This window comes from Rhinatrema bivittatum, chromosome 3 (assembly GCF_901001135.1).
Source record: "Rhinatrema bivittatum chromosome 3, aRhiBiv1.1, whole genome shotgun sequence".
NCBI classification, from domain to species: domain Eukaryota; kingdom Metazoa; phylum Chordata; class Amphibia; order Gymnophiona; family Rhinatrematidae; genus Rhinatrema; species Rhinatrema bivittatum.
The window spans coordinates 326,750,842-326,763,747 of NC_042617.1; the positions used below are offsets into that span (position 1 = coordinate 326,750,842).

The 12,906-nt window shown below is 46.3% G+C and overlaps 1 protein-coding gene across 2 annotated transcripts in view; it reads left to right on the forward strand.

The window, feature by feature from the left end:
* SEC63 (SEC63 homolog, protein translocation regulator) overlaps nucleotides 1-12,906 on the forward strand; it is a 261,114-nt gene that overhangs the window by 111,310 nt on the left and 136,898 nt on the right. For both annotated transcript variants that reach the window (XM_029595314.1, XM_029595313.1), the window contains exon 10: nucleotides 6,339-6,471. In XM_029595314.1, coding sequence (XP_029451174.1) covers nucleotides 6,339-6,471 — 133 coding nt within the window. The remainder of the gene's footprint in view (nucleotides 1-6,338; nucleotides 6,472-12,906) is intronic.

Here is a 12,906-nt window from a genome sequence, read left to right on the forward strand (position 1 = left end):
TTTCTTTGGCAACCCTGGGCAACAGTCGGCATAAAGGAAAACAAAATGTGACTACCCAAATCCAAGGACCATGGCCTGTGGCTGGGTTTGTGGCAGGGCTCAGTGCCCGGCCAGCAAGTGTCAACCAGTCAGAAAATGATAGCAACATCAGCCAGGCGATTATACGTAACCCGCTAATAATCAAGGCGGGCAACATGGGGATGCAATGCCTGCCCCCCTCACCAGGTCAAATCAACATATGACAAGTGTAAGAGGTGGCAACTCTGGTGCTAGACACCCTCCACGGCGGCCCAAAGGAAGGCCATCCGCCAATGGATGTTACCATGTCTCCAACGTAGATGGGGACGCCCATACACATCAGATTCAAACCCAAGCGATTCCGGTGAGGGTGGTAATCATGACCCGCACAGGTGGCCAGAGGACGACCCCTATACAGATGAAGGAAGATGAGTCCCGCTGAGAAGCGTGACTCGTCTGGCAGTAGACAGGAGCCCAGGCCTTCACACTCTGAATAGCCACAGCCTGTGCAGGGATTCTACAGTAGATGGGTGCAGTAACGCCTTACTCCTGAGAATGGGAATCTAGCCACGCAGTGGCAGGTTACCTCATAAGGCGGGGGACCACCCAAGTACACCTTGGTCACCAAAAGCAACAGGGAGTCCAGGCTCTCCCATATGCCCATTCGGGCTTTGCCTAGTACAAGATGCTTCCCTCTTCCCAGAGATGAAGAGACTACCATATAATTTCCTCATATCCTGCATACGAGGACCACTTGGAGATGAAGCTCGCATGGGTTCGGTATCACAATCAGGACCTTGATTGTCCATGGAGACTGTAAGATGCTTGCCTGGTTTGTCCACCCATTGGGAAGCTAACGCCCATGGACATTCACGAGACCTGCTGTCAGGAAGGGTGATCCTTCCTCTATCCGATGCGCTCCTGCTAGCATTCAACATTGGGGAGGTTGAAGGACAGATCAACATACCTGAACCTACCGATCCAGAAGCACAGCATGGGGGGGGGGGTGTCTTCCAATAAGTACCCTGCCTGGAAGGGCTATCATGGTAATTGCGCCAAGCATGCAAGGTGGAGTGGAGAACACAGATTGAACCTTCTCTGCTACCCAGGAAGCGCGTGGAAGTTTTTCTCCCCAGTGCCGAGCAAGAAGGGCAAGAGCATCAGACAGGGCACATCAACGCCATCGCAGCCTATCATCTCCTCAGGATGACTCCCTGGGGTCATACCTAGTGTTGAACTCCAGATTACCAAAGGATTCTCCGGCTAAGCCAGCAGTCAAGGAGAGTGGCCCCGTGAAACTCTAGACTGAACCTGACTCAACCCAGGGGTCTGCTGTAAGCATCGTCGGACAGTTGTCACCAGGCACTTCGTGCCAGGGGAAGTCCGCCCGGGTTGCCCTCAGTTCAGGAAAGAGGGTCAGTGAACGACTGTGCTTATCCACTGCTTCATTGTACCTCAAATCTTGCTGCGACAGGGCAGCACTGTGAATGAGTCCTCGCCCATCCTAGTGTTATCTGGGCTCTCCATCTTATTCAGGTGATAACTGGGCCAACCATTTCCTGGATCTGCTTAAGGCTGATGCAGAAGGCCACTTTACACGTTGGATCCCAAATCTGCCCAACCTACTGTGACCGCTGTGTACACTTGGAGTCTAGCACTTCCAACTGGGGTGTTCTTCAAAATGAAATGCCCGGGCTCCGGGTCCTAGTGCACCCTGTCTTGCTCCAGTGAACATAAAACATTCTGATATTGTGCCTAGGCCACCAAGACAGAGCAATTGCGGCATCTATCGCTCTATGAGGGATGTGCTCGTCATGGACATTTGCGAGCCACCATGTGACTGTTGCATGCCTTACACATTACACTGCTGCTGGTCAGCAGGTGGCCGCAGAGGGTAGAGAGGATCGACCCATCCTCTGTCAAGGACAAGTAGAGACTCCGCAACAACAGATCAGGTTGAGCATGTCATTGGAAATTGGAAGAGATGGTACACTGCCCCAAGGGGCGCCGATGCTCCAACCTTCCAGCTTGGGACTCCCCAAAGTCTTGGCTAATTCAGCCTGCTTATCTGTGGAAAAGAGCAAGTTTGCTTACCGCAAATGGTGTTTTCCGTGGATAGCAGGATGAATTAGCCATGTAATTCCCCCCTGCCTCCCCAGACAGTCTCCTATTGGACTCTGTCCAGAGCTTGGAAAACAGACTGAGGCCAGATGGGGGTCACATGGGAGATACTCCCACTCGGACACATAGAACACAGCTCCATAACATGCAGATTTTCTCTCATGCATATTCATTGTGGATATCCTGAAACCCCGGCTGGCTGGTGGGCTCCCAGGACAGGGTTGGGGCCCACTGGTTTAAGGACTCCAGATGAGACTGTGAAAGTGCTGGCCAGTCAAATGATTCAAAAAAAATGTCTCCCTAACCTGCAAATCCACCTCCTGCTTACTATATAAGGATTGAAAAAAGGATAGAAAATATCTTTCTATGTGCTTAGCACACTTCTGCTGTTCAGACTCATCCCTCACACCTACAGTTAATGACCTCTGACTTTTGATTTTCACCAAGTTGGCAAGAAGTTTACTAGCTTTGTTGCCATATTTATACAGTTGATGACTGAAAAATGTAAGAGATTTCCTGGCTCTCTGAAATAAATTATTTAGGGTATTTCGAGTTTGCACCCAAGCCCGCTTATCTTCTTATAAGGATTCGGCAAATTTATTTATTTATTTAAAATCTTTTCTATACAGTCGTTCAGTATATTACCGTCACAACGGTTTACATAGAGGCACATATAGTAAATTGTACATGTATCTGTTCATATTAGTAGTGGAGGTGCCTTATAAGCTCGGTAACATAGTTTCATAATAAAGGCTATATGTTCAGTGTTGTTTAATCTGACCTGTGACTACAATAAGGACTGTTAATTTATACATTCAATTAAGGGTGTAGTAAACAAACCATGACGTACAATTTACTTTGAGCCACCTGAACTAGACGCGATAGGTGAAGAATTTCTGCATCTCTAATTTTATTTAATTTATTTTTTGCAACATAAGCTATAAGTAGTCCCCTCATGACTGCTTGCTAGCTTCCCACACTATTTCTGGACTTGTCTGGTCATTATCGTTAAAAGCTACATACTCTGCCCAATTAGTGCACAAATATTCCTGGAACTTGTGATCATAAAATAAACCAGGACTCATTCTCCAATTCATTGCCCTTTTACCCGTAACCCCTTACCTTAAGACCCAACATCAGAGGAGTATGATCAGAAATGGAAATTGCCTCAATTTTGGTCTTACTCAGCCTAGAAAACAGATCTTCAGAGATCAGTAGGTAGTCCAAGCGTGAAAAACATTTGTGAGGATTCTAATAAAACATAAAATCGTACTCCCCATGATGTAGGGTCCGCCAGTTCTGTATTCACAAAATTAACACCTATTTTATCCTGAGTCTGTATTCTCTTGGGGATTTGCAGTCTATCCTGGGGTCTCCAACTGATTAAAGTCTCCTTCCACTATCAGTTTGTAATCCGAAAAACACAGCATTACAGACATCAACTCTTAAAAAAACCAAAAAAACAAACAAACCATGAGCCATAGGTTTTAGGGGCATAGATATTACAAAAGTCCACTTTTTGTCCCGACAGACTTCCAAAAATCATTATATACATGCCTTCATCTGTAAACTGCTGATCTAGTTGCATATGTCTGTTTGTGAACAAGAATTGCAACTCCCTTTCATCTACATGTGTATGATGAGAAAAAAACACTGCCCCACCCAATCTTTTTAATTTACTGTGTTCTTCCTTGTTCAGGTGTGTTTCTTGAAGCAGAACCACATGTGCTTTGCGCAGTTTAAACATATCCAGCAATTTGTTTTGCTTAACTGGGGAGTGGATCGTATCTCTGTTTAAAGTATACAAATTCATGTTAGCCATAGTCTACTGGATCCCCAAAGCATATGACAGCTCCGTCAAAACGAAACTGCAGAAATAGTGAAACAGAACTCCTGAGTACCGCCCAGCCTCGGCCCTCCGGTATAAATCGTACAGATTTCAGTTTCCAATGGTGTATATGGTTGTATATACCTAGAAATGTACATGCTACTCATTCTCTATCGAATCCACAACAGACACTCACACCCCCATACACAACTCCCTCCCCCCCCCCCCCCCTGTCCTAATGCATCCCATATGTCCTCTTGCACTCCAAGGGACCACATCCCCAACCACACACTCGCCTGTTCAGGGGTGTACCCATGTTGATTTTCTCCAGTATAGTACAATATGATTATCTGTTTTTCTTTATCCCTCTTTTAAAGAGAAAACATTCAAATATAAAACTGTGAAACATTTAGTTCAACCTTTTAACAAATATAACTGACATAATGTCAGAATCCTATGTCTCCTGGCATATTGCGTTATCTTTCCAAACACTGTGGGTGTTGTTGGCACATTATTGTGCCATATCTTTACCAAAAAAAAAAAGACCCTCACATGAAAAAGCACATTGCTCAGGCAGAAATAATAATCAGCCAGTCAACTTAAGAATGCAGAACCATCTTGAACTTCACAACTATAGTGGCAGGACATAAAAACAAAGAAAAACATAGCAAAGACCAAACAGCCCAATGATGTTGCCATCCTATTTCGTCCTTGTCTGATTCTGCCCCATAAATTAAAAAAAAACAAAAAACGTTTTGTCAATGCAAAGGAAAAAGAAATTCTTTTATATTCCGTAGAATTAAATGTGCAGCCAAGTGTTGTAAAGACTAGGAGAGAGTCTCTAAGTTATCGTGTAGCTTCATTCCCAGCGAAAGTAAGTCAACGGCTGGTGCTTTTCATTTCTCATTTTCATCCAGCCACATTAAGCTGCTGCAAAAACTCAAGCGCTGCTGCTTTTTCTGTTAAAAAAAAAAAAAAAAAAGTGTACGGCCTTCACGGTGGACTCTTAATTTTGCTGGATATAATAGAGGAAACCGTATGCCCTTTTGATGAAGTGTTGAGCAAACCTGCGCCATACCTTTGCGCAGTGATACTACATGCTGTGAGAAATCGTTAAATTAGTAGCCTATGGTCATTGTATTCCAGGTTACCTTTTTTACAATATGTCTGCAGCAGGCGGACCTTGTGTGTCCAATTAAGAATAGGCCGAGGCCAGTTATCGGGCATATCATTTTTACTTTTTTGCAGGCCGATTCTATGAGCGCCTCACACACTAGTTATAAATCATGGCCGCCAAGGCCTAACTCGTATGGCAGCCAGGTTTAAAAAATGTCGATGAGCTCCAATTCTTATACTGTCTCCGGCAGCCCGATTATGTGCAGATTGCTTCTGCGTCCACGATTCTCTTGCTCCTTGACTTTTTTCCATTAAGCGATGTTTCTGAGACTGCAAGGCTGCTACTTGTTCCAACTGCGCCATTTGATCCTCATTGTCAGAAATTGTCTGCTCAGCTATATCTAGTCATCTGACTTGGGCCTCGATACTGCCTTTAATCTCATCCATCTCCAACTAGAGCTTGAAGAGCCTCTCATCCAGAGCCACTGATACTGCGTTTGAGATTTGCAAAAGCATCTGTTCCGACATGCTCACCACAGGTTTCTCACTAGATGTCAGTGTGGTTTGCATCACCTCTCCCTCGTGTGGCTTTTCTCTGATACTGCGCTGCAGTTTTGAGCTCATATATTCTCGATCAAATTTGCAAGGGATACAAGAATCACCCCTTCTAAAAACTCACTCAAGCCATCACTTGATGCACTTGAAAGATATCTACCAGCTGGATATTGAGAATAGAGGGAATCAGGCAGGAGTGTTCTCCCTGTGCGACTGATCAGCCCACAGCCATCATCGGAGGTCGGAAAATTGGTTCTTACCTGCTAATTTTCGTTTTTGGAATACCACAGATCAGTCCAGACACTCGGCCCCTTATTTTTCGAAAGACCTTCCCCACTTCTGAATGCCAATAATGCTATATTTGCAAAGATTGTGTATATGTTAAACAGAGTTGGAAGTTTTCATTTCCCTTGTGGGAGATGTTGGGGTTTCAGGTTTGTAGGGGGCTCTGACTTTGAAAATCATTTGGGTTTTGGGCATAGACATCTTGGCTTGGGTACAGGTCAATACTGAGGGACTGCAGGTGGCACTTTCTGTTATGTAGCAGTGCCTGAAAAGTTTTTATTCTCTGCCTCCATTTGCTAGTAGTGATGCAAAACCCACTTGTCAGGACTGATATTCCAGGAACAAAAATTAGCAGGTAAGAACTAATTTTCCTTTCAGTAACCTGTGTAACTGTTATCCTCTGCATTTATTTCAGCTAATCCGAGAGATTGGCAGCATTAACCTGAAGAAGAATGAGCCCCCGCTCACCTGCCCGTACAGCCTAAAGGCTAGAGTTCTCATGCTTGCTCATCTTTCCCGGATGAAAATCCCTGACACTCTCGAAGAAGGTCTTTTTTTTTTATCCTTACTTTTAAATTGCTGAGACTGGATACCTGCTTCTACAACTGTCATTACCTTTATTCCTTGAAAGTAATCTGTATGAAAGTATTGGAGGTATAATTCTGTGAAGTCAACAACAAATCCTCAGAACTTCATATTACAAAAAGATTCTGGTTATTCTTAATATATTTAATGTATGTTCTTGCATGTTTGCTCTAAGATTTCTTTATTATTGTAAAACTCACTTTCTGTGTTACATGGACGTTTTATGCCAGTTTGTGTGCAGTGAACACAGGGAGCTGGTGCAAGCATATTTGGCTCCCGAGACGAACCTTTGGTCATTCACCCCCTTCCCCCAACGTAACTACCAGTGCAGTGTATCCAGCACAGCACTCCCTTCTTTGATAATATTGGCTGTGGTATAGCACACCTGTAGACATCACTGGCAAGTTTTTGCCGCCTCCCAAATCTTGGCACTCTAGGCCATGGAAGCACTGGCCCTGGGTGAACATATATTTGAGGAAATGCTAATCCTTTACTTTCAGCATATGATAATGATGGGACACTGCTGCTGCTGTGTTCCTTTTGGCATATATAGAAGTTTGAAGGCTCTATACATGTTATTACTGTGCAGCAGAGTGCTACCTAGTAATGATTTTAAACAGCTGTTAATACATTTTTTAAATTTAAATTTGTATTCAGATTTTCCAGAAACAGACAGCAATAATGCAGCTTATTGCACAAACAGAACAAGTGAAACAAATTAAAAGCACTGTCAACTGTCATATGTCATTTATCAGACTCCTTTCCTAAAGCATGGTTTTTGTTTTTTTTTTCACTCTTCCTACCACCCCTCCCCTGCATGATAAACAGGTAATACTCAATAGCAAACACTTCTACTATAGAAAATAATGTAAGATCAAGTTTGGGGTAGCCATTGAATGTCTCTAAAAGGTCAACACAACTTCTGTGCCAGTTTTCAAAAGGTCTCCAAACACAATAGAATTTTCTGAATTGTTTTCTTCTCATCGCCAGGATCGCCTTCATCGAACAGACATTCCGTATTCTCCCAATCGCTGCATCTTTTTCCAACTGGCAGCAAGCTCGCAACGAGCAGTAATAAGTCTATCCTTTGCTTTATTAACCTCTGGGATCAAGCACTTTATTAATGGGTCCCATCTTAAATTCACATTCTTAAGTAAGCAAATACCTTTTCCCATTTTCCTCTAATATCTCTTCATTACTGGACATCCCTACAAAATGTGTAACATTATGACCCCTTCCCCCCCTGCATTGACCCCAACAAGTTATATCATGTCCTGGATCTGTGTAATGTTAGGTGCCATCCAAGTTGTATTTTAAAAGCTATTTTCCATGAGAGTATCAGAGATTGACACTGGATGACTTCTCATTACAATTTTTGACTACACTTCATCAATTTGTTTGAATTAATTCCTTTTCCCACTCTAGAAGGTGTTTAGGTTTATTTACGACTGGTGTATCTAAAATTTTATATAAAATACATATAAGACCTCATGAACTTGGGCAGCTCTTAGACAGGTATAAATGCATTCAGAAGACTGTAACATGGCATCTAGTAGCACCACAGGGCCAGGCCTGCTGGCAGCCTTGCTTTTCTCTTCATCTTATGACATTGGAAAGAAAGATGAAACTGATGTGATATTTTCAAGCCAGGACTCACCACAGTTGTGCTATTTGGATGGCCACACAGAGATTTTAGCTGATGCATAAATTATTTTATAATTGATGTTGTTCCTAGGTAGCAGCCAATTTGGGTCCTAAAGAATTCATTGCCAGAGGATGTGGTTAAGGCAGTTAGCATAGTATGATTTAAAAAAAGGTTTGGATAAGTTCTTGGGGGAGAAGGCCATAAACTGCTATTAATGAAGTTGACTTAGGGAATAGCCACTGCTTATTACTGGCATTAGTAACAAAGGATTTATTTAATATTTAGGTACTTGCCAAATACTTGTAACTTGGATTGGCCCCTATTGTAAACAGGATGCTGAGCTTGATGGACCCTCAATTAGACCCTCAATGCAGAAAGTTCAAAGGTGTATATTTGGGCCGGAATACGTAATTGTTAAATTCAAAATTAAATAAAAAGAGCAGCACATGAAGAGGTGAGGTAATGATATGCAACAAACAGGAGAGTTGGTTATCATACCTGATCTTCAGCTTACCGAACAGTGTTAACGAGTGAGTGGCAATATCCAAAGGAATACTATGGTGCACAGGGAGGAGTATAACTGGTGTTGAAAAGGTGATAATAGCTTTGTATAAAACATTGGTGAAGCCTTATCTAGGTAACTATGTCCATTTCTGGAGACCACATCTCCAAGAGGATAGATAGTAGAGGCAACCCAGAGACGGGTTACCAAAATTATGCATTCTTTCCATAAGCCTTGAGGATTTAATAGATATCCTACAGGAGGGGGAGGGGGGGTATGGTAAAGACATTCCCTGTACGTACCAGAATCAGTCCAGCCTGCTGGGTTATGCCTCCCTTCCAGCAGATGGAGTCAGAGAAAAGCTGAAAGCACCACCATATAACCTGGTGTGCCACCTGCGATCCCTCAGTATTTTCTCTGACTCCAGCAGATTGAGAGGCATAACTTGCGGTCCTGAATCTCTCAAAATTCCTGGGGACTTGTCCCGACAGGTTTGATTCTATCACAAAGAGCATTTGACTAGATCATTTAAAAAAAAAAGTGTTTTCATTTGCTTTTTCTAAACCTTTTAGCAGTACTTAAAGCAGCCAGCCACAGGCAGGCGAGGCAGGGCATTGCCCTGTAGCCAATTACCCGGAGTTTTTAGTGCAGTAGCCCGGTGAGCAGAAGGGGAAGACTTACCGGTGGGCCAGTCACTCTCCCCCTCCCTCAGAGACTATTCTATTCCTCTGTTCCCCCAGTATTGCCATTCCCTGAGGGCTGAGCAGTAAGCAAAAAATAAATAAATAAACAATAGTAATAAATTTACCGAAGCAACTAATTTGATTAGACAGATTTTTTACCTCAGCCGTGCCTGCCTGAATTCTCCCGGGCCTCCGGAGGGGATGGAGCTTTCACCCAGCTGCTTCGCGTGATTTATGCTGAGAGGAACAGCGTGTGCTGCTTGTGGAGAGCCGGGGCTCCGGCTCTCCTGCGAAGGCCTCTGCTCCCGGTGTATCCACGGGGGCAAGGGGCCTTCGCGACGTTCGATGCCGGCACGGGGGGGGGGGGGTGGCCATTACGAGGCCACGAGGATCGTGTGGCGGTCAGACGGCTGGGAGGCAGAGGCCTGGCTCGCTCCCGATTAGTGCGGGAGTGGCGGCCATCTTGCCTCCCTTAGACGGGGACGCCGATTTCTCTGAGGGAGAGGATCTCCCTCCTCCTCTGTCCCCACCGGCCCTAAGTCCACATAGACCATGCGGTTTAGCTTCAGACGCAGTTCCTCCTCCGTCCATCCCCCCGGGAGGGCCCTTAAAGCGGAAGCACCTGTTTTCTTCTCATTTTGTATTACTATTACATAAGGCTTATATGGAAGCGAAGACTGAGTTGGAATCCCAGTCTCCTAGCCCAACTAAGATTCTTAAGGCTTTCATGGATCAGGGAAGGTCGGAATCTCGCATTCCTTGTTCTGACCCGGGGGATGGACTACCTGACCTGCTTGCCCTGGTGGACCCAGGGACTCAGGATGCCTTCACCCAGGACAAGGGCAATGCGGTTGACAATGTCACCCCGGTGGAGGGGGATGATCCACAGGTGCTCCGTCTTTTCCGCAGAGAAGAGCTGGATCCTTTGATTTCACATGTACTTCAGGAACTGGAGATTCCCCTCCCACAGGAGATGCCGGATACCTCTCCAGGTGATTCGGTTTTAGCGGGACTTCGGGCTCCGCCACAAACGTTTCCTTTTCATCTGAAGCTGTTCCAGCTCGTGTCCCGTGAGTGGGAGACTGCTGAGGCCTCATTAAGAGTTAGTAGGGCCATGGAAAAACTTTATCTGCTTCCTAATGATTCCCTCGAACTCCTTAAGATTCCTAAGGTGGACTCGGCGGTCACGGCCATAGCCAAGCATACTACTATCCCGGTGACGGGAGGCACAGCGCTCAAGGACCTTCAGGATAGGAAGCTGGAAGTGTTGCTCAAGCGAATTTTTTGAAGTGTCCGCTTTGGGCGTGCGGGCCGCAGTATGTAGTAGCCTTATGCAGAGAGCTATGCTACGTTGGGTTCAACAAATGCTCATGGCCCAAGACCTTCCCCTGGGAGATGCTGAGCAGGCGAACCGCATGGAATCAGCGGTCGCCTATACAGCAGATGCCTTGTATGATCTCCTTCGTACTTCGGCACGCACTATGTCTTCAGTATCCGCAAGGCGACTGCTATGGCTCTGTAACTGGTCGGCGGATGCCTCGACTAAATCTCAACTGGGTTCCTTCTCTTTCCGGGGTAAACTGTTATTTGGAGACGAGCTCAAACAACTCATAAAAGCCTTGGGAGACAAGGTTTATAAGCTGCCAGAGGACAAACCCAGGTCGGCCCGCTTGCCCGGTAGCTATAGGGGCCGTCTTCGGGGACAGCGCCGCTTCAGGTCGGGTAGGGGTTCTTCTGCTTACACCCCTAGGCAAGCGACTTCACGGGCACAGTCATGGGTGTATGCCTTTCGTGGCAGACGGCCTCAGCGAGCTGGAGCCTCCCATGCCTTCGCCCACAACAAACCTACCCAATGAAGGGGCGCCGGCCCATTCCTCCATACTGAAGATTGGGGGCCGACTATCCCAGTTTCGTGAGGAATGGGTCAAAATTACCTCAGACCAGTGGGTTCTAGATATTATTAGTCACGGTTACGCTTTGAATTTTGCTCGTCCCCTCCGGGATCTCTTCTAGTATCTCCCTGCGGACCGCACCAGAAGCAACAAGTTGTTCTTCAGACCTTATCCCGGTTGAGGGCTCTAGGAGTCATTCTTTCGGTTCCCCGATCAGAATGCCGGACCGGTCACTACTCCATTTATTTCGTGTTGCCCAAAAAGGAGGGATCCTTTCGGCCGAATTTGGACCTCAAACAAGTCAACAGGACGTTGTGGGTACCTCTGTTTCGAATGGAGATGTTGAGATCGGTCATTGCGGTAGTCCACAAAGGCGAGTTTTTGGCTTCTTTGGACTTGACGGAAGCTTACCTTCACATAGGAATCCAGGAACACCATCAGCGGTTTCTGAGATTCATGATCATGGGACAACACTATCAGTTTTGTGCCCTGCCCTTCGAGTTGGCGACGGCTCCCCGTGTGTTCACCAAGGTGATGGTAGTAGTGGCAGCGAACCTACGACGGGAAGGGATCTTAGTACATCCCTACCTGGACAACTGGTTCATATGAGTGAAATTGGAAATCCTCTGCAGGGCAGCGGTTCGTTCGGTTTTACGTTGCCTGCGGTCCCTGGGCTGAGTTTTCAATTGTGCAAAGAGCCAACTGATTCCATCCCAGGTGTTAGAGTTTTTAGGAGCCCGGTTCGACACCGTCGGGGGCAAGGTCTCACTACCTCTCGGGCGAATGGACAGGTTGATGTCTCAGGTGCGGCCACTGCTGTTGCTCCCCACACCAGTGGTGTGGGACTGTTTACAGGTTCTTGGTTTTATGGCCTCTACCCTGGAATGGGTTTTTGGGCTTTTGCGCATATGAGACCCTTGCAGAGAGCACTACTTTCTCGTTGGGATCCCAAGTCAAAAGAGTTCCACCTTCCCTTGCCTCTGCTCAAACCGGCCAGATCCAGTCTGGAGTGGTGGCTCACTCCGGATCACTTACTGCAAGGGGTAGACCTCGAGAACCCTCAATGGATAATTGTGACAACCGATGCCAGCCTCTCCGGTTGGGGGGTGGTTTGTCAATCAAGGTCAGCTCAGGGTCTTTGGACTCCGTTACAGACCAAGTGGTCCATCAATCGATTAGAGACCAAGGCGGTTCGTCTAGCACTGCAACAATTCTTACCGATGGTCCGCCGCAGAACGGTAAGGATTCTATCTGACAATGCGATCACGGTGGCCTACATAAACCGTCAAGGGGGTACAAGAAGTCGCCCCGTGGCTGACGAGGCGGACATGTTAATTGCCTGGGCAGAACGTCATCTGGCCCACATAGCCGGGGTCGACAACGTTCAGGCGGACGTCCTCAGCCGGCAGCGGTTGGATCCCGGAGAATGGGAGCTGTCCGAGGAAGCGCTATGGCTGATCGTGAGCCGATGGGGAACCCCCCCGTCTAGACTTAATGGCGACTTGTGTGAACACGAAGGCAGCTCGCTTCTTCAGTTGCAGGAGGGACCACGGTTCAAAAGGTGTGGATGTCCTGGTCCTTCTTTGGCCGGCACACATTCTCCTTTGTGTTCCCCCCCCTTGGCTGCTGGTAGGAAAGGTGTTGCGTCGCATAGAGTCTCACCAGGGACCGGTGAT